This window comes from Anomaloglossus baeobatrachus, chromosome 1, assembly GCF_048569485.1.
Source record: "Anomaloglossus baeobatrachus isolate aAnoBae1 chromosome 1, aAnoBae1.hap1, whole genome shotgun sequence".
Taxonomy (NCBI): Eukaryota; Metazoa; Chordata; class Amphibia; order Anura; family Aromobatidae; genus Anomaloglossus; species Anomaloglossus baeobatrachus.
Genome location: NC_134353.1, coordinates 63,272,007 through 63,294,585, shown reverse-complemented (window position 1 = coordinate 63,294,585; position 22,579 = coordinate 63,272,007). Strand labels below are relative to the sequence as shown.

At 45.1% G+C, this 22,579-nt stretch overlaps 1 protein-coding gene across 1 annotated transcript in view; it reads right to left on the bottom strand.

The window, feature by feature from the left end:
- Window positions 1–1,057: 1,057 nt before the first annotated feature.
- The window catches only part of LOC142281820 (NELL2-interacting cell ontogeny regulator 1-like), a 27,586-nt gene continuing 6,064 nt past the window's right edge, over window positions 1,058–22,579 (bottom strand). Inside the window, exons 2-4 of the mRNA XM_075332907.1 lie at window positions 17,378–17,528; window positions 7,302–7,390; window positions 1,058–1,503 (exon numbers count right to left, since the gene is read on the bottom strand). Of these exons, the coding sequence (XP_075189022.1) occupies window positions 1,432–1,503; window positions 7,302–7,390; window positions 17,378–17,501 (285 nt within the window). The 5' untranslated portion in view covers window positions 17,502–17,528 and the 3' untranslated portion in view covers window positions 1,058–1,431. The remainder of the gene's footprint in view (window positions 1,504–7,301; window positions 7,391–17,377; window positions 17,529–22,579) is intronic.

The following is a 22,579-nucleotide window of genomic DNA, read 5'->3' as shown; positions in this document are numbered from 1 at the left end:
GATCCACACTTACTGGTGGTTGTTCTGCATTATTGCTGTGAGCACTTGTTGTGTTAGCCCTTGTTGTCTGCCTTCCTGATCTTGTTTTTCTCCTTAGTCTCTTACTGTTTATTCCTGTGAGTTTGCAGTGTGTGTGAGTTTTGGTTTTCACCTGTCTGTCTTAATCTGTGTTTCCATCACATTCCTGCCCCTCTCTTCCCTTTGGAGGTAACAGATTAGATCTGGTCAAGAGAATAACTAGGCATGGGACTCAGGCATCTCCACCATTAGGGGTAATCCTGAGGTTATGGATAACCTAGGGTCTCCTAGTGCGAGGGATAGCATAGGAGCCCTCTGTACCTTGCTTTTCTGCAGTCACATCATGACAATGTCTCTGATGTGTGTTAGTATTGGTTACAGAGTAGTTGCTCAATGCTGTTGGGTCTCAGCAACATAGAATTACATTCATCAATGTCTTAAAGGAGTTTGTAAAACCCCTGTTCACCGGCTTCTGTTTGTTTTAAAAAAACAATCAAATTGTTCTAAACTCACCCTCCTCAGGTCCAGCGCTGAGTCTCTGCTATTATTTTCATATTTCTCTAGACAGTGGCCTACCAGAGACATACAGTAGACCCCACCTCTGTCCATGGCAAGAGAAGACCTGGCATTGAACTACACTTTTTTGCTTTCCTGTTAGTAATATCATAAAATATGGTTTCCCTCTGGTTTTGCCAAGCGCCACATGGTGCCGATATAGTCGGATCCTGTGTAGACCGGGGAGCCAGTCTATGTCATGTGGGCTGCAGGAGGTATCCTGTACCACCTGTGCCGGCCCGCTCACTGTGTGGGCTACAAGAGGACTTGGTGGCTTGGATTAGGCAAGTGCAGACTTTATTTAGGTGGTGCCAGGGGGCATTATTACTTTTAAAGGGGGCACTATATGTTTTAAGGCGGCACTTTGGGGCCAATATTTGTTTTAAGGGGCACTCAGGTCGTCTTATCCTTGGGCTTAGGGGTACAATACTTGCTTTGCCAATCCATTCTTGCCCTTTGAGACATAAATAAAGAGATAATATGGTTGTGTTGAGTCATTCTCCCAATGGCTGTAGGAAAATAAATTTATTTAATCATGGATAACCGGACACAAAGTGATAGAAATGACGGGGCTCCTTATTTTAATAATCAAACTGTGATCTCCCCCAAAAGATGAGAAAAATAATAGTAATAAATCCTGTGATCGTTATTGTGAATTCCTCCCAGCCATATGGTCTCCTCGCACACATGCACGGCTCAGTGTCAGGATGGGTTTTGTCATGTGTAGTCGTAAATTCATGAGTTTAACACTTAGGCTGCCAGAGTGAGCTGGGCCACGCTGCAAAGCAATGCATTGCCACGCCCGAGCCAGCAGCAGAAGGGTTAAGAGGGGGTGTCCTCGCGAAATGTCGCTCAACTTCAGCTCAGACCCTCCATAGATATGCAGTCACACAGGGTTCTCCGCTCCACCTTGAGAAGAAGCGTCTCCGTCTAGAAAGGAGAGAGAAGACATATGTTAGAAATCGCCGATAGAAGAGACATAAGACAGTATCATAGAACGATCAGGACGGGGGTCAGATGCTCGGGGGCCTCATTTCCTAATAAGTGTCTAAAGACGAAAACCACAGGGGAAAAAAACCCATAAGTACTACCTTGTCAGTTCAAGAAGTCGAGCAAAATTCTAAACCCTCCCAGTTTTTATCGCATTATGGCGGTATTAATTGGGGATTGAAATGCAGCATTACTTGTCAATCATAGGTCTTTATTATATGAGCACTTTCAGAAATAATATCGGGATGCTACATGTTTGTCAGCATTATTGTGCCAGTTTATGTCAAATATTATGTGGAGTATTGTTTGGTAGTATTCATGGACACTAAATAGCAGTTTAATCTGCACAGTGAAAGGTAGTACAGTCATGGCCAAAAGTTTTGAGAATGCTACAAATATTAATTTTTACAAAGTCTACTGCTTAAGTTTTTCTAATGGCAATTTGCATATACTCCAGAATGTCATAAAGAGTGATCAGCTTAACAGCAATTACTTGCAAAGTCAATATTGGCTAAGAAAATGAACTTTAACCCCCAAAACACATTTCAACATCATTGCATTCCTGCCTTAAAAGGAGCAGCTAACATTGTTTTAGTGATTGTTCCATTAACACAGGTGTGGGTGTTGATGAGGACAGGGCTGGCGATCAATCAGTCATGATTAAGTAAGAATGACACCACTGGACACTTTAAAAGGAGGCTGGTGCTTGGTATCATTGTTTCTCTTCAGTTAACCATGGTTATCTCTAAAGAAACACGTGCAGCCATCATTGCTCTGCACAAAAATGGCCTAACAGGGAAGAGTATCGCAGCTACAAAGATTGCACCTCAGTCAGCAATCTATCGCATCATCAAGAACTTCAAGGAGAGAGCTTCCATTGCTGCCAAAAAGGCTCCAGGGCGCCCAAGAAGGACCAGCAAACGCCAGGACCGTAACTTAAAACTGTTTCACCTGCGGGATCGGACTACCAGCAGTGCCGAGCTAGCTCAGCAATGGCAGCAGGCTGGTGTGAGTGCTTCTGCACGCACTGTGAGGTGGAGACTGCTTGAGCAAGGCCTGGTTTCAAGGAGGGCAGCAAAGAAGCCACTTCGCTCCAGAAAAAATATCAGGGACCGACTGATATTCTGCAAAAGGTACAGGGAGTGGACTGCTGAGGACTGGGGTAAAGTCATTTTCTCAGATGAATCCCCTTTTCGATTGTTTGGGACATCTGGAAAACAGCTTATTAGGAGAAGAAGAGGTGAGCGCTATCACCAGTCTTGTCTCATGCCACCTGTTAAGCATCCTGAAACCATTCATGTGTGGGGTTGCTTCTTAGCCAAGGGAATCAGCTCACTCACAGTCACAGTCTTGCCTAAAAACACAGCCATGAATAAAGAATGGTACCAGAATGTCCTCCAAGAGCAACTTCTCCCAACTGTCCAAGAGCAGTTTGGCGCCCGACAATGCCTTTTCCAGCATGATGGAGCACCTTGCCATAAAGCAAAGGTGATCACTAAATGGCTCATGGAACAAAACATAGAGCTTTTGGGTCCATGGCCTGGAAACTCCCCAGATCTTAATCCCATTGAGAACTTGTGGGCAATCATCAAGAGACGGGTGGACAAACAAAAACCAACAAATTCTGGCAAAATGCAAGCATTGCTTATGCAAGAATGGACAGCGATCAGTCAGGATTTGCTCCAGAAGTTGATTGAGAGCATGCCCGGGAGAATTGCAGAGGTCCTGAAGAAGAAGGGTCAACACTGCAAATATTGACTTGCTGCATTAACTCATTGTAACTGTCAATAGAACCTTTTGGTCTCATAATATGATTGCAATTATATTTCTGTATGTGATGTAAACATCAGACAAACACAATTATAAACCAGAGGGCAACAGATCATGTGAAAAAATAATTTTGATGTCATTCTCAAAACTTTTGGCCATGACTGTATTGTACAGGATTTTTATAACGGTATTATGAAGTCCCTATGTGGCAGTTTTATTTCATAAACTTGTTTATCGAATAAAATGAACAAAGTACATAATAAAGGAAGAAAAACAAATCATGTATGGTAAATGTTGTAAAATATTATCCCATCTAATGTAACATCACAAATGCATGCGATCTATACGATCTCTTAAGCGGGCTTTACACGCTGCGACATCGCTAGCGATGTCGTGCGTGATAGCACCCGCCCCCGTCGTACGTGCGATATGTGGTGATCGCTGCCGTAGCGAACATTATCGATACGGCAGCGTCACACGCACATACCTGGTTGGACGTAAGGAAGGAAGGAAAAAAATTGAAGGAAAGATTGAAAAAGAAAGTAAGAAAGAAAGAAAGATTGAGAAAGAAATAAAGAAAGAACAAAAGTTGATGAAGGAAGGAAGGAAGGAAGGAAGGAAGGAAGGAAGGAAGAAAGGAAGGAAGGAAGGAAGGAAGGAAGGAAGGAAGGAAGGAAGGAAGGAAGGAAGGAAGGAGGGAAGATTGGAAAAAAATTGAGAAGAAAAGATTGAGAAAGAAAGAATTATTGAAAAAAGAAAGAAAGATTGAAAAAAGAAAGATTGAGAAAGAAAGAAAGATTGGAAAAAGAAAGAAAAAAGATTAAGAAAGAAAGAAAGGAAAGCAAGGTTGAGAAAGAAAGAATTATTGAAAAAAAAGAAAGATTGAGAAAGAAAGAAATAAAGAAAGAAAGGTTGAAAAAGAATTATTGAAAAAAAGAAAGAAAAATAAAAAAAGAAAGATTGATGAAGAAAGATTGGAAAAAGAAAGAAAAAAGATTGAGAAAGAAAGGAAAGAAAGCAAGAGAAAGAAAGAAGGAAAGAAAAAGAAAGATTGAGAAAGAAAGAATGATTGAGAAAGTAAGAAAGAACAAAAGATTGATGAAGAAAGAAAGATTGGAAAAAGAAAGAAAAAAAGATTTAGAAAGAAAAACAGAAAGAAAGAAAAAAATGAGAAAGAGAGAACAAAATGAAAGAAAGATTGATAAAGAAAGAAAGAAAGGTTGAAAAAGACAGAATTATTGAAAAAAGAAAGAAAGATTGAAAAAAGAAAGATTGAGAAAGAAAGAAAGGTTGAGAAAGAAAGAATTATTGAAAAGAAAGAAAAAGAAAAAAAAGATTGATGAAGAAAGAAAGATTGGAAAAAGAAAGAAAAAAAGATTGAGCAAGAAAGGAAAGAAAGCAAGAGAAAGAAAGAAGGAAAGAAAAAGAAAGATTGAGAAAGTAAGAAAGAAAGAACAAAAGATTGATGAAGAAAGAAAGATTGGAAAAAGAAAGAAAAAAAGATTTCGAAAGAAAAACAGAAAGAAAGAAAGAAAAAAATGAGAAAGAGAGAATAAAATGAAAGAAAGATTGATAAACAAAGACAGAAAAAAATGAGAAAGAAAGAATGACAAAGAAAGAATGATTGAAAAAAAAGAAAGATTGAAAAAAAAAAGAAAAAAAGATTTCGAAAGAAAAACAGAACGAAAGAAAGAAAGAAATGAGAAAGAGAGAACAAAATGAAAGAAAGATTGATAAAGAAAGACAGAAAAAAATGACAAAGAAAGAATGATTGAAAAAAAAGAAAGATTGAAAAAAGAAAGAAAGAGAATAGAGAAGAGAAGAAAAGAAGATAAGGAGAAAAGAGAAAAGTAAAGGTGTGGGGGGAGGAAGGGAGGGAATGAGGGCTAAAAATTGTATATTCTCAGAACATAATCCAGTCTTGCCAAGTTTGGGAGAAGCATAGCTAGTCTCATTGTGTGCTGAAAGTCTCTCCATTCTGCATGAGGTGTGCGCTGTCCACATGTCCCTCCACCTGTCAGTCAGAGTAACTGTACCGATAGATCCTCTTGAGATTTATTTTTCGCAAAGGGGACTCGATCAGAAATAATTGCAGTGTTACTTTGGCCGGAATGGGGGGGACACCTGGCGGACACGGAATGGAAGTTGCTGGGCGATGTCAGTGGCGCGCAGATGATGGGGACTGTGGTGGCCGGGGCTGCGCTTCAGGACAATTATGTTCGGGTCACCCATTGACTGCTACTGTGCTCAGTACTCGAGTCAAGTATTTCTGAGCATCCAGTATGCTTAATTCGAGTACCGAGCACCTGAGCGTTTTAGTGCTCACTCATATCTAATAATTACCAGAACTCCTTGATCCTGAAAAAAAAGACTTTTTGGGGGATGTTTGTGTATACTATTTCAACCCTGGACCTCACCAGTTAGCCAGGAGGGACTATTTCTAATAAACATGACCATACTGGCAAATCTGGGACAGCTGAAATGTATCATATCATGCAGTTACCACTAAGGGGAGCTTACTGCAAAAATGTATACAGCTAGCACTGTGCTTAAAAGGAATCTGTCATCAGGTTGTTACTATGTAATCTGAGAGCAGCACAATGTAGGGGCAGAGACCCTGATTCCAGTGATGTACCGCTTAGTTTACTGGGTACATCAGTTGTGATAGAATCACAATTTTGTCTGTCGCAGATCTAGCAGAGCTCAGAATGCTGGGCTGTGTATATACACGCTCACATGACTGATTGCCAGCTTTCTGTGTACACTGTGCATTGGCAGTAAGCTGCCAATCAGTGGTGGGGCGAGGTTGGACTAGGAGGCAAGTGACATCTAGTGTCACGGCCGTCTCTCTGCAGTATGAGACTAGTGACAGGTTCTGGGTTAGAGTCTCTCATTGCCATGTAAGACTCTCTATATTAAATGTAGTTTCCTTTCCTTTGGCGAGCAAAGGGTTAATGTCAGTTTCTCTTTACCAGCTGCATTCTCATTACCTCTCCTCAGGTGCTTCCGGTTTGGAACCACTCCCAGTCCCTTTATAAACCCTCTTCTCTCAGTAGAGGGTGCCGGTTATGCTGATTCTATTTGGAAGCTAGGCATTGAGGTGGAAGGAGCTGGTGGAGCCCTTATCACAAGCTGTTGTGTAGGTTGCAGTCCTGGTTCTGACTGCAGCCTGAGTTGGACATTGTCTATTGTTGTTATCCCCTGTGTTTCCTTTCCCTTGTGTTTAATTAGTGGATTGGTAGGGCTAGGGTCCCTCACCTGACAGCTCACTAGCCAGGATTATTTCAGAGTCAGCCAGGGTCTCAGGTGTTCTATTCAGCAACAGTTATGGAACCTGTATAGGGACTGGCTAGGAGTGCAGGTGCAAGTGAGTGCAAGAGGTGTCCTATCTTTCCCCTCCCTAGTGCTAATGCCCATCGTTGTTATAGTATCCCCCGGGGTACCCTTTGTTTTGTTGTGTGTTGCACAGTATGTCACACCTATCGTAGTCACTTTGTGACACCTAGTCCTCTAATGATAATCTTCTGCTTGTAAAACACAGATTTTATTAAACACAGCCTAGTAAGTGACACATCACTGGAATCATGGTTGCAGCCCCTACATCATAGTGTTCTCAGATTACATAGTAAAAACCTGCTGACAGATTCCCTTTAATGGGATCTGCATAATTTTGCAGATCAACAGTTATATGTTTATATCTTTTCTGAGCGTGCTATGTGAAATGTGGCAGGCTTTAAGTCATTAACCCCTTCCTTTCTCTAACAGCCCCTTCCCAGTATGTGCCCTATAGTATTCGGGTAACGTTTATATGTCACTGAATGGATCAGTCAATTTCTGAACTTTATATCTTTTTTGTATAAAGAAGGAACAGATCTGTTGACGGATCCTATTTCTTTTTTTGGATGTGGATGTGAATGGATCTGAGATATTGGAGTGTATAAGTTTTGCTTCATCCATACAACACATACCCGAGAGTCCAGGTTGTACGCTGTCTTTTTGAGGTCTTGCAGAGCCCTCTGCATGAATTCAAAGGCATGACAATCCACACAGGGGCGACCTGAAAATATAAAAGGCATATCAATAAATTCTCAAATATTGGATTTCTTAATTTAAATACCGTACATACATAGTGGGCTGAAATGGGGCAGAGTTTTGCCCATCACACCCAAAAGTGATTTGTTTTTTATCACTTGTACTAAAGTATTATTAATGTTATTTTGCAAAAAAAAACTCTATTATCCAAAATCTGAACTTGATGTAAATACAATACATTCATTTTTTTACCAAAATCTATCTATAGTTATATATTAAACATTTCTTTTCCTGGCCAGCCGCTGACTGAGGTATGTGTGATACGTGGCTAGGACGGGTCTACAATCAGTTTCTACAATTGTATCTCATTCTTGGAGAACTCCTATAAAGAAGTGCTCCTGTTATTTTATTTTACTACCTTAGTGTAGTTTCAGTGTGTGTTGGATTTTCTGGGGTACATGGAACAACTGTATTTCCTTCATATTTTACAGACTACTGTTGTCAAGGTTGGGAATTTAGAGGAGACCACAAATGGGGTTCCTCGTCTGGGTCACAGAGGTCGGAGTTCAAATTGATCTGCGCAGATGTATGTATGAGGAGCAATAACCAGAGACATGTCTCTATTCGGGAGAAGCTCAATGGTCTTCTGATTCGTAGATTGTAAAATACACACAGTTATTCAGTTCAACATTTTCCCTGATTGGTCAGAGATATCCAGCAATGTTCATACAGTATGTCATCAGCCTGTTGCTTGCTTACTGAATACTTCTTTGTTAACACGCTGCTGAGCAAGATCGAGGAGTCAAACTCCCACATCTCTCATGGTGAGAACTAACTGATTACAGATTCTCTTAGTATATTCTAAATAGCTCTTTGTTCATTCTGGCTTGATTATCTAGTTAACACATTCCTGTATGCACATCTTAGAATCATATGATGGCATCTGTGCGATTGTCATATAGACACACAGATAATTATGCAACGACATCTATACTTTGATTATTTACACACACAGATAATCTTATTACATTTGGACAAACGACCTATAGCCCAGGCTACCCTCACACTATTTAATGACTATTTATTGAAAGAACCACTTATGTTACTTTTTTTACTCCCTAAACCTGTGTAAATGTTGGTGTAATGTCAGTGTCTGAGTATACTCACCAATTGCTATCTTCTCCGGTATTCAGCAGCGCTCCGCTTCTGTTCGGAGTCACCTAATGGCAGTTCAGACTTTCCGGATCACACCGTGCTCTTGTCATACGGTGTTTTGCTTTAAACTCGCAGAGTGTCATGGTGGCATAAAACGCTGTTCAGATCATAGACTCTGACAGCCCTCACTATACTTTCTCTGGTGTTTCTGAGTTACGCAGGCAAGCTCGGGCGTCGACCAGCTGTGTGCTCATTAGTGATCGGACTAGCAGGAATTAATTTCTGCTAGCCTGCTGGTTACCTTTTGGATCATATGTTGTGGGAGACCTATCACAGGTACTCTCTGCCTTTTTACGATGGATGAATTTGTCTTCCTGTGCCAACTATACCTTTTTGCTAAACCGGTCAGTGTGTAGCTGTTTCCCTGTCTGGTGATTTACTGCATGTATCTTGGTGTGCTATGGTATTCCTCCTGTCGTCTGGTTATTTGCTTCCTGCTTTCGTCTTCCTTATCAATTATTGTCTGATTACTCTGCTGTGTGATAGAGTTTTGGTTTTCCCTGTTTGTCTATCATAGTTGGTGTTAACACGCCCTTGTCCCACCCCCCATGGTAGGGAGGGGGTTCTAGATCAGGGCTGGTCAAGAGAAGGGGTAGGAAGGTGGTCCAGACATCTCTGGGATCAAGGACAGCTAGGACCCCCTTGCCTGAGGGCCAGTTTAGGAGGCCCGATCCCCTGTTATCACCTGCCGCTCCGTGACAGCTCTATGTGTAAGCCAGAAGTGGCTTTTACAATGTAAGTCTATACAGCAGCAGAACGAGGAAGCATAGGCTTACATTTTAAAAAAAAAGACTTTCGGCTGACAGAGAGTGCAGTGTGATCTGGAGACTCTGTACTGCCGTTATGTGAAGAGGAGCAGCAATGGATACCGGAGAAGATGGCGATTGGTGAGTATGCTCACATACTGACACTACACTAACAGTTACACAGGTTCAAGGAATAAAAATAATTAAGGGGAGAACTTCTTTGAAGGTGTTCTCCAACAATGAGATAAAATTGTAGAACCTGATTGTAGATCCATCCTAGGTAAAAATATATGCATATAGAGAAACGGGTCTATGCCGCGCTTAAAAACCACTGAGGCAGTGATTTCTTTTTCCCTGAAGAAGGAGACGGTCCTGTCTCTGAAACGCGTTGGAATGCTGTAATAAAAAAGAAATTTTTAAATCATTTCTGCCTCAGTGGTTTTTAAGGGCGGCATAGACCCGTTTCTCTATATGCATATATTTTTACCACGTATCTACGGGGCCGCTGCTTGAACCACGCGGACACTCATATGCGATTTAAGGAGTTGTGACTGGCACAACCCCATCAGGTGAGTGTACCTATTTCATCCTATTACCCCTGGTATACCGGGTAAGACCCTATTGCGCCTTTTTGTCTCCCCACCTCTAGCATCTGCTAGATCCATCCTAGTCACATATAAGTACAGGCCACAGACAAAAGACACATAGCTCCCGAGACTTGTGTGTCAACTGATTCGAGCTGTATCACACATACCTCAGTCAGCTGCCGGCTGGGAGAAGAAATGTTTAGTATGCTAACACATTGATACTACACTAACATTTACACAGGTTTAGCAAGTAAAAAAAAATTAACAGAAGTGCTTCTTTCAATAAATAAGCATTAAATAGTAGTCTGTAAAATATAAAGGAAATACAGTTATTCCATGCATCCCAGCACTCTATACTGCCAAACAATATTCTGTAGATAGAAATGTACCATAGATCAATAGTCTGAAGAGTTAGGCTAGTTTCACACTTGCGTTGAACAGTATCCGTTGCATTGCGTTGTGTAACGGATGCAACGGATGTGTTGCATATAGTGGCACAACGGATGCAACGAATGCTGCAAAACAACGCAATTCGTTTTGATTTTTTTTTTAATTTTTTTTACAGTTTTACCAGCAGCAGACTATTGTGAACGATCAGCTGATCGCTCCCTGCAGCCGGCCGCCGGGTGATCAGCTGATCGCTCCCAGTAGCCGGCCGCCGGGTGATCAGCTGATCGCTCCCTGCAGCCGACCGCCGGGTGATCAGCTGAGCGCTGTCACTTGCCGGCGCCCGGGCATGCCAGCGCTCAGCTGAGCGCTGTGACTTGCCGGCGGCCGGGCATGCTGGCGGCCGGTCGTTCAGCTGAGCGCTGTCGCTTGCCGACGACCGGGCGCTCAGCTGAACGTTCGGCCACCGCGAGCCAAAAAAAAGTTTGATTTAAAAAAAAAAAAAAGAGCATTCGCAGTGAAATCCAGAGGATTCTGCTGCTCAAAACAACGTTACATGCTGCGTTCCTCCCGCTGGGCGGAAGCAACGGAGCGTCGCCCAGCGGAAGCAACGCAGGTCCTTTTGGTACAATCCGTCACCCATACAAGTCTATGGGAAACAGCGGAATCCGTTAACGGATTCCGCTGTTTTCCAAAAGGGCGGATTGTAATGGAAGGAAATAAACGCAAGTGTGAAAGTACCATAAGAGGATGCAATGAGTCCATGACGTTTCATATACAAAAAAATATATTCAAGTACAACAAATGGGAAAAAGTACAAACCTAATTCATGAATATGAACATAATATAACCTGGAGCTGGAGGGACCCAAATTCCCCAGGGAATTTCTCCATTAGCATTTTCACCTCTCAATGGGTTGAAATTAATTCTGATAATTTAATAATATTAACTTTATTTTACTTGTTAGGGAAATAAGTATTTAATTTCCCTGCAGTGCCACCCCAAGAGAAATGACACAGGGAGGATGCCCTAGGTGTGAGATTCTTAAGGAAGCAACATTTTACAAAAAAATAAAAAAAAAAGTTATGGCATCTCAAAAATGAAGAACTGGGGCAGTACATATAACCCAGACTTCATATATCACTGCATTACGCCACCTGTGCTTGTGGATATAAAGTTTATTTTTTGCAAGGGTGCTACTTTTTCATGGGGCGCTAAAGTGACATTAATACTTCCTAAGGGTTTGTTCCCACTGTTAAGAGGGGGCATAATTTAGGGTGATGCAATCCAAGTTGTGCATCCATGTCTTAAACCTTTCTGCATTCCAAATCATATGAGTCATTTGTTAGTAGCATTCATGCTATTCGTCCACACAGACCAGTGATATATGAGATGTACACAGATCTACATAAAAGGATGACTGGTTTAAGTACGGAAGTTCAGATACATTTAAAGATATCAGTTGGCTAGGAGCCAAGAATACATAACACATCTTCTATTGGGTAAATGGCAAAAAGAGCTTTTTCTGAGATATACAGTGTGTCCACCCATATCCTGTCCACCGCCATTAACTGGAGAACGGCGGCAGCTATAGGCATAGAAGTGGTGTCTAGGTATAGTAAAGTAGCCATGCGCTACTCAATGAAACCACCTATAGCACCCCCTGGTGGAAAACAACGGAGTTAGCAGTTTTATCTTGAAAATGGAACGAGATAGAGAAAAAAAGTGAATTACAAAGTTGTAGAGCATCATCAAATCAATTCAAATCGACACCTTGTATACAGAAATGCTATGATATGAAACCCATGACCCCCCCTCCAAAACATTGAATGCTGGTCACGCATATGGCGCTCATTTAACTTTGATGCTCAAAGTGGCCCCCGTCAGCTGCAATGCACATCTGGCCTCTGCACAGCATACTGTATCTTGCTGCACGTTGTGCAATATGGTAGGTGACACGTTTGCACAAGCATCTGTGATACGTCGTCATAGGTCCTGCAATGTTGGTGGAGGGGTCGCATACACCTGCTGTTTGATGTGACCTCACAGAAAGAAGTCCAATGGGGTCAGGTCAGGTGAGCGTGGAGGTCACTCCTCACAGCCCTCGTACCCAATGACTTGTAGGAAGGTCTCCATGAGGTATCGCTTCACGTCCGCAGCCTTGTGAGTTTTACACGTTCTAATCATAGCATTTCTGTATGCAAGGTGTCGATTCGTATTGAATTGATGATGCCCTACAACTTTGTAATTCACTTTTTTTCTCTATCTCGTTCTGTTTTCAAGATAAAAATGCTAACTCTGTTGTTTTCCACCAGGTGGCGCTATAGGTGGTTTCATTGCGTAGCGCATGGCTACTTTACTATACCGAGACACCACTTCTATGCCTATAGCTGCCGGCGTTCTCAAGTTAATGGTGGTGGACAGGATATGGGTGGACACACTTTATATGTATATGTGTTTCATCATTTTATGTCAGCATGAATCACTTATGACCAGAAAGTCCCGTATCTGAGTACAGTTCGAATGCCATTTTGAGTCCTATTTTGGATATCTTCATAGAATTTTTAATACTCATAACAGTCCATAACCATGTCCATAACACCACGTTGCAGATTTTCTGCACCGAAAACTACATCTCTTGGCAGGGAAAGTGCTGTGGAAACAATATGCATTTTTAATGTGTTTTTTAATGCTTTTTTTATTATTATTTTTATGCACTGTGATAGGAAAACGGCTGGGGAAAAACGCAGAAAAAAATGATATGCCAATTGTTTTCTATAGTTTTTTTTCTGCACCAAAATCTGCAAGGAAAAAATCTGCAATGTGTGCACAGCATTTCAGAATTCTCATAGACTTTGCTGGGATGAGCTTTCCCTTACAGATTGAATAAAATCTTTCGAACTGCGGGTTGTAGGCTTCAGATTCCTTTTGAAGCTTTCCACAATAAGTGAAAGTCTGATATGTTGGGGTAAAGTATTCCAGAGTGTGGTGGAGGCACGGGAGAAATCTGGTACACGATTGTGGGAAGAGGAGATAACAGAGGAGTAGAGAAGAAGATCTTGTGAGAATCTAGGAGTGCATGTGTGGCGCCCTGGACAAGCCAGGTCGTCACAGAACTGCACCAACACACCCCACACACCGGTTAGGCACACCGAAGTCAAACACAAAATCCTTGTTGCCTTCCTCCAGGGGCTGATGTCCACACCAGGGGGTGGGCCAGGCGGTTGGTCCCGCCCACTGAGGAGTTCACAGTCCTAGAGGCGGGAAAAGGAGTCAGTTTTAGTTTGGAAGTGGAGAAGTGAAGTGGTAGGAGAGGAGTCTGACCGCGTCCGGGTGTGTGGCCCGGACGGAACAGCAAGGTTGGCAGACGGTAGTGACCGTCTGCAGGAGTGGCTGATTGGAGCAAACCGTAAGGACCGTGGACGGGCGGTGGCCCGGCGGTACCGGATAGGAGAGCAAAGAGAAGCCAGCACCATCCGGCAGGGCTTACGGACCCCGACCAGGCTAGGAGTCACCGTAAAACTGGTCAAATCCGTTAGCGAAGGGAACCTCCGGGGTTTCCCAGCAGTCAAAACCCGATTGAAGGCAACAGCTCACACCGTAAAGGGAAACACAGTCACCGCCAAGGCTACAGTTCCCAGGGCCAGAGCCTGCGGGCAAAAGGGGCTCCTTCAGCACCCATCCAAGCTGGGGAGCGGGTTACCGGTGGGAACCCATTGGAACCGTAAACACAACACAGGTGCAGGGAAAGGCAGTCACCATCAACCTACCGGGAGAACAACCGCAGCCGTCTGTGGGACCCGTCCATAAAGCCGTTTGTTTGACCAGAGACTCTGTGTGAATTACTGGCTGAGTGAGTACCACCGTGCCGTGCGGCACAGCACTGCCCCTGTAACCCTGCACCTCACCAGGCCCCATAACCCGCCTGCCATACATCCTTACTGCTCACCGGGCCCCGGGACAACCAACCCCCTACCCACGGAGGGGAGAACCAACATCCAAGCTGCTCCCTGTCATCGCTCCTGGGATCTCCGTCCAGAGCAGCGGTGGTGTCACCAATCTCACCACAACCGTGGGTGGCGTCACGGACAATATCCCTAAACCCAAACCTCCCCCCTTTTCACTCACGGGCGAGGAACGCCGCTCGAGTCCCCGGGATCCGGCCCACCGCTCGAGCCACCACCGAGCAGCAGCAGCAGCCGGACCCGAGCAGTGGGTGAGCGCAGCGTCCCCTCCTCCGCCCGCGACAACTTGGCGTCACGAACAGGATCTTACAGCTCTGCCGTCTGGTAGAGGTGCGCCTTGTGACCGCCGGAGGTGTCCGGCCGAAAAATTTGAGAAGCTGCCATTTTGGGCGCGAAAAGTCCCCGCTCGAGCGTCTTCCCGAGTAGTGGAGGCGCGAAAACCGAAACCCCGCCCCTGTAGAGGAGGAGCCGGAAAAAGACTAAGGGGGACGCGGATGGAGAGATGGCGGCGTCCTCGAATTGGAGCACGGGAGTACCCGCCACCGGGGCATCCAAGCTCTGGGGGAACCAAGGAAGAGTAGCCTTTGAAGACTGCAGCCCGGGTGAGCTCCCCGCCGGGACCGCCGCGTGGCTGGAGCGGGAGCTGGACCGGTTCTGCTTGAAGGTGAGGGCGCAGAGCCTGCAGCAGCTGATGGATTGGAAGGCGGAGATGCGCAGAATGGTTGCCGTAGTGGGGGCCCGTGAGCAAGGGGCCGCTGCAGCCATGCCGCGTCGCGATCAGTCCACCCAAACTCCAGAACCGGCCCTGATTGCGTGGGAGCCGGGGGCCAGCACCGCAGCCGGCGGTCCAGAGAGAATGCCGCTGATGGAGGAGGGGGTCCCGAGCACGCTGCCCCCGCCACCGTTCCCAACGGCCATCAGTGGTTCTGGACTGAACTGCTGCCTATGGAAGGAAAACCCCAGTTTTAGTTTGGAAGTGGAGAAGTGAAGTGGTAGGAGAGGAGTCTGACCGCGTCCGGGTGTGTGGCCCGGACGGAACAGCAAGGTTGGCAGACGGTGGTGACCGTCTGCAGGAGAGGCTGATTGGAGCAAACCGTAAGGACCGTGGACGGGCGGTGGCCCGGTGGTACCGGATCGGAGAGCAAAGAAAAGCCAGCACCATCCGGCAGGGCTTATGGACCCCGACCAGGCTAGGAGTCGCCGTAAAACTGGTCAAATCCGTTAGTGAAGGGAACCTCCGGGGTTTCCCAGCAGTCAAGACCCGATTAAAGGCAACAGCTCACACCGTAAAGGGAAACACAGTCACCGCCAAGGCTACAGTTCCCAGGGCCAGAGCCTGCGGGCAAAAGGGGCTCCTTCAGCACCCATCCAAGCTGGGGAGCGGGTTACCGGTGGGAACCCATTGGAACCGTAAACACAACACAGGTGCAGGGAAAGGCAGTCACCATCAACCTACCGGGAGAACAACCGCAGCCGTCTGTGGGACCCGTCCATCCAGCCGTTTGTTTGACCAGAGACTCTGTGTGAATTACTGGCTGAGTGAGTACCACCATGCCATGTGGCACAGCGCTGCCCCCGCGACCCTGCACCTCACCAGGCCCCGTAACCCGCCTGCCATGCATCCCTACCCCTCACCGTGCCCTGGGACAACGAACCCCCTACCCACGTAGGGGAGAACCAACATCCAAGCTGCTCCCTGTCATCGCTCCCGGGATCTCCGTCCAGAGCAGCGGTGGTGTCACCAATCTCACCACAACCGTGGGTGGCGTCACGGACAATATCCCTAAACCCAAACCTCCCCCCTTTTCACTCACGGGCGAGGAACGCCGCTCGAGTCCCCGGGATCCGGCCCACCGCTCGAGCCACCACCGAGCAGCAGCAGCAGCCGGACCCGAGCAGTGGGTGAGCGCAGCGTCCCCTCCTCCGCCCGCGACACATGCAGGTAAGTACCAGTAGACTAGGTCACAGATGTATGGAGGAGACAGATTGTGAATGGCTTTGTAGGTCATGGTTAGTGTTTTGAACTGGAGTCTTTGGGCGATGGGAAGGCAATGAAGGGATTGGCAGAGAGGAGAGAGTGGGGAATAGCGGGGGGAGAGGTGGAATCGGTTGGTAAAGTTTAGGATAGATTGGAGGGGTGTAAGGAGTACTTTGCACACTACGACATCGCAAGCTGATGCTTGCGATTCCGGGTGCGATAGTCCCCAGCCCCATCGCAGCAGCGATATCTTGTGATCGCTGCCGTAGTGAACATTATCGCTACGGCAGCTTCACACGCACTTACCTGCCCTGCGACGTCACTCTGGCCGGCAACCCGCCTCCTTCCTAAGGGGGCGGGTCGTGCGGCGTCACAGCGACGTCACACGGCAGGCGGCCAATAGAAGCGGAGGGGCGGAGATGAGCGGGATGTAAACATCCCGCCCACCTCCGTCCTTCTGCTTAGCTGGCGTGAGCCGTGGTGACGCAGGTAAGCTGATGTTCCTCGCTCCTGCGGCTTCATACACAGCGATGTGTGCTGCCGCAGGGGAACGAGGAACAACATCGTACCATCGCTGCCGCGCAATTATGAAAATGTCGGACACTACACCGATGATACACTTTTGCGCTCGTTAATCGTATCAAAAACGCTTTACACACTACGATATCGACAGCAACGCCGGCTGTGCGTCACTTTCGATTTGACCCCACCGACATTGCACCTGCGATATCGTAGTGTGCAAAGGGCCCCTAAGAGTGTTAGAAGGGAGACCACAGAGCAGGAGGTTGCAGTAGTCGAGGCGGGAGATGATGAGGGCATGCACTAGTATTTTTGCTGATTCTTGGTTATGGAATGTACAAATCTGGGAGATAGTTTTGAGTTGGAGACGGCAGGAGGTGAAGAGGGCGAAGGATGTGTGGCTTGAAGGAGAGAGCAGAGTCGAGGGTTACCCTGAGGCTGTGGAGACTGAGCAGCCGTCGACTTTGATGGATAGGCTTGTTGGGGGGTTGATAGAGGAGGATGTCCATGTTAAGATTTAGAAATTGCAAAATAAGGATGTACCGGTAATTTCCAGGGTATAAAACCACAGCAATAAATATATAAATGCAGTAATTCAAGAAATGTAGCACGTACTTTCTGGTGGAATGGTGGTGCCCGACAGCTCCTCTGCCAGGACGAGACTGGCGAACGGCAGCCCTATCGTTATCATCAAAAGGAACAGGGCATAGATCCGGCTTGTTGTGTTTCTATACGACATTGCGCGTTATCTGTGTTTTCTGTTCCCCTGGAACGAAACAGAATGATTTATCTTGTTAAACACGGAGAGCAAGTGAATAAACAGCGCTGCCACCGCTACAAAGCATGCGATTAATAATAAAATGGCTACCCGGGCTCCATTAATAATGTATCCTGTGGCCGTTTGTCTACCGATACATGAAAGTCTGTGTTAAAATATCTAATTTTCTATATAGGTCAGATGCAGTTATTACTACAAAGAGCGGTTGGTAAATCTGTTCGCTACAGTGTGTCCTGGAAAGCGCTGAATAGATTAATATCAAAGGGATTTAAACACCTTTTTTTCTTAAATGCATGTATTTTTGGCTAAAAATCATTTTTGCAATTGAGCTTCATTAAAAATTTTGCACCGCCTGCCTTCTATAGCTTATGTATTGAGCTGCCTATTGCTGGATGCAGAATGAGTTGACTGAGAATCTGTCAGTGAGCTCATTCTAACAGGCAACTTTATAACTCTTATTTTCTGTCTCTAAGCTCCACTCAGTTGATTTATGACATTTATGACCACAATAGTGCAGCTCAGCTTTCAAGTGATCATATATTCTCTGTGAACTCATCCCGCAGCCTAGTGCAATACAGAGGCTACAGACCAACGCAATAGAAGGCAAATTATCTAGACACCCTACACTCATATCTAAAGGTGAAGGCAAATTATCTAGACACCCTACACTCATCTAAAGGTATCTTACCTAGCCAATTCCTGTTCTACACTGATGAAGGGCAAAACCCCTGAAACAGCTTTCTGTTGATGAAAATCTTTATTATTTTAGATACACCTTAACTTATGTTGCAGGGCTTCTTAAAGGCTAAAGGGTGCTTTACACACTGCGACATCACTAACAATATATCATCGGGGTCACTGTGTTTGTGACGCACATCTGGCGTTAGCGACATCGCAGAGTGTGACAGTTAGGAGCGACGATCAACGATCGCAAAAACGGCAAAAACCGTTGATCGTTGACACGTCGCTCCAAATCATAATGTCGTTGGTGTTTCATTCCGCAGGTTGTTTGTCGTTCTCAAGCTGCACCACACATCGCTGTGTGTGACACCGCAGGAACGACGAACATCTCCTTACCTGCGTCCATCAGAAAAGGAGGAAAGAAGGAGGTGGGCGGGATATTCCGGCCGCTCATCTCCTCCCATCCTCTTCTATTGGGCGGCCGTTTTGTGACGTCGCTGTGACGCCGAACGCACCTCCCCCTTGAAGGAGGGTTTGTTCGGCGGTCACAGCGACGTCGCTGAACAGGTATGTGCGTGTGACGCTGCCGTAGCGATATTGTTCGCTGCGGGAGCAATCACCACATATCGCTCGTACGACGGGGTCAGGTGCTAACGCTCGCAACATTGCTAGCAATCCCTAGCGATGGCGCAGCATGTAAAGCACCCTTTAGTCCAGAAATTCCTGGTACAACTTTGCAACCCAGAAAGGATTCATCAGGTTTGGTGTAGGATTTGCTTTTAAATAATCTCAAGAGGAAACACATTTTTTTCATACTGGAGATTACCTTTAAGCATAATATTTTATCATGCCATGTTTTGTAAGTACTCAATGCGCCATCAACCAAGTAGTTTCAGATTGTCTTTATTAGATACATAGATTGAGAGATGTGACTGTATATCAATTCACATACAGTATTAGCTAAAAAGGGTACCGTAATGGGGGTGACACACAGGCCTTGGCATATATGAAAATCCCATAATCCAATAAAGAATACACTAGTATTCTAAATGACACATGATGTGTGGGCCTGTTCCATATCTTATAATGGATCCCTGATGCTTTAACTCTTTAACACTTTTGACTCCCATCAGTTACCCATTCGGGGGAAGGGGGTATCATAACCATGTAAAAAAGTATAGTCACCCACTGCCAAATGTTGTATGAAACAACAACTTAGACTTAAGGCCCCGTTACACGCAACAACGTATCTAAGGCTATGTGTGCACGTTGTGTACCAGCCCTGCAGAAATTTCTGCAGCGATCTGAAGAGCACACGTGCGCTTCAAATCGCTGCAGAAAATGTCCGTAGAGAAAAAAAAAGCCGATTCCAGCGCTCTGTCTGCAGCTCCTGCCATAGACAGAGCAGGAGCTGCCCGCAAAGCGCACGGAAGAAGTGACATGTCACTTCTTAGAACGCAGCGCTTCGGCCAGCAGCCGAAGTGCTGCGCTCTAAGACGCCACGTGCGCACGGCCCCTGCACAATCTCCATAGACTGTGCAGGGGACGCAGGACGCATGCAGTTTCGCTGCGCTACAAAGCGCAGCATAACTGCATGTATTTACGCAACGTGCGCACATAGCCTTACAATATATTGCCTGGGTCATGGATGCCGTGACGCACATCCGGCATCGTTAGTGACGTCATTGCGTGTGACAGTAAGGAACGACCGTTAACGATGGAAAATACCATATTGTCCATCGTTGACACGTCGTTCCTTTTCAAAAAATCGTTGATTTTTGAGCACGCAGGTTATTCATCGTTCCCGAGGCAGCACACATCGCTACGTGTGACACCTCGGGAGCGACGGAGTACAGCTTACCTGCGGCCGCCGGTAATGAGGAAGGAAGGAGGTGGGCGGGATGTTATGTTCCGCTCATCTCCGCCCCTCCGCTTCTATTGGGCGGCCGCTTAGGGACGACGCTGTGACGCCGAACGAACCGCCCCCCTTAGAAAGGAGGCGGTTCGCCGGACACAGCGACGTCGCTAGGCAGGTAAGTCCGTGTGACGGCTCCTAACGATTTTGTGCGCCACGCGCAGCGATTTGCCTGTGACGCACAAATGACGGTGGCGGGTGCTTTCACCAGCGATATCGCTAGCGATATCGCTGCATGTAACATCCCCTTTAGTACAGAAATTCCTGCCACATCTTTGCAACCCAGAAATGATTCATCAGGTTTGGTGTAGGATTTGCTATTAAATAATCACAAGAGGAAATATTTTTCATACTGGAGGTTCCCTTTAAGCATAATATTTTATCATGCCATGTTTTGGAAGTACTTAATGCGCCATCAACCAAGTAGTTTCAGATTGTCTTTATTAGATACATAGATTGAGAGATGTGACTGTATATCAACTCACATACAGTATTAGTTAAAAAGGGTACCGTAATGGGGGTGACACACAGGCCTTGGCATATATGAAAGTTCCATAATCCAATAAAGAATACACTAGTATTCTAAATGACACATGATGTGTGGGCCTGTTGCATATCTTATAATGGATCCCCAATGCTTTAACTCTTTAACACTTTTGACTCACATCAGTTACCCAATCGGTATGTTTTTGAAGAGTTCTCAGAGCAGAGGTGTAACGTGAAAGTTCTGGGCCAAGATGTGAAATCTGTAACAGTGACATGATCTACTTGAATAGCTATAGTGGTTGTAGGGTTTGCAGTTACATCCAAATTTGGAGCTAAGGGCGCCCTAAAAGGTCTCTTTGCCCTATATAAGAAGACCAAAGGCAACGCTTGAGCGGTTCACATTTGTTGTTATGCTTTTTGACATTGATCCTTTTAAAAGCAATCTAGTAGGAGTAGGTTGGGTCTCCTGCCATCAGTGTTTTAAACAGAAGACAGGAGCACTTATTATTGCTACTTTCTCCTTATTTGCAATCTGTATACCATTCAATGAGTGCTATGCAATGAATGGAAGCATTGGCACTAACAAGTATTCTGGTGGACCCGCAGATGACATGATTGATGGACGTCTGCCAGGTACAGCAGGACTGCTGGGTCTTACCAGACTTCTGTCACTTCTGTGAGATATTTTTCCTATAACTGGGGCTCCTATTGATGAATTGGGGGACATAGTATGCAACATATCAAAATATATTAAGAAAAAAAAAATTATATATATATATATATATATATATAAAAATACAGATACAATGTATATACTATAAGATTAGACTATATAGAATCTATTTTAGAAGACAATGCAAAAAAAAAACCTTAGCAATATATTCTAGTCAAAAAAAGGAACTATGCAGTACTTTACATTAACCCTTACATAGTGCTGTCCTATATAAAATAAGCTCTAAAACATACCGCTATCAAGGTGAGAAAATGAAAAAATGAATACAGAGCGGCAAGAATTCCAAAACTTTGTATCCTTTCCTGTTGTAAATAAAGGGGGGGATGCACAAATCATACATTTTTGTATGGGGGTCCCCCATACCCTTCCCCTGTCAGAATATAGGCAGCTGCTTACCACTTATGTCTTTCCCCTTTAAGTCAGTTCCTCACTTTACTGTGTGCCGAAAATGCAGTTGGCATAGGGGAAAATGGCGAAAAATTTGGAGTGGGTTCCTTCCCCTACGGGACCCATTATAGCCTATCTCTTTGATAAAAGCACACATCAGAATTTAGAATTTTCCAGGTAAATGTTGTGTCCATTACATTTCTATATCATGCAGAGGATCAAAGTGAAATTAATGAAATCCTGCTCCGACAATCCCACAAATCTGATAATCTGGCAGCTGTTTCCCGCTCAGAACTGTCCTATAATCTAAGCTGAGCACAGATAGCTAATTAGAAGATTCCACTGATTAGAGAAAAGTGACAGGGGGATACATTCAAAATGATAAATATCTTTTCATGGGACATCACTGAAGATCTAAACCTGTGAAACAATGTACAGTGTCAGTGTGCAGCTTGTATAACAGGGTAAATTTGGTGTTTCCTTTAAAAAAAACTTAACACAGCCATTAATGTCTAAACCACTGGAAACAAAAATGAGTACACCCCTAAGGAAAAATGGCCAAATTGTGCCCAATTAGCCATTTTCCCTCCCCATTGTCATGTGACTCCATTAGTGTTATAAGGTCTCATGTCTGAATGGGGAGCATTTGGTGTTATCTCTCACACACTCTCTCATACTGATCACTGGGAGCTCAACATGGCCCCTCATGGCAAAGAATTCTCTGAGGATCTGAAAAAAAGAATTATTGCTCTGCATAAAGGTAAGAAGATTGTCACCACCCTGACACTGAGCTGCAGCACGGTGGCCAAGACCATACAGCGGTTTAACAAGACAAGA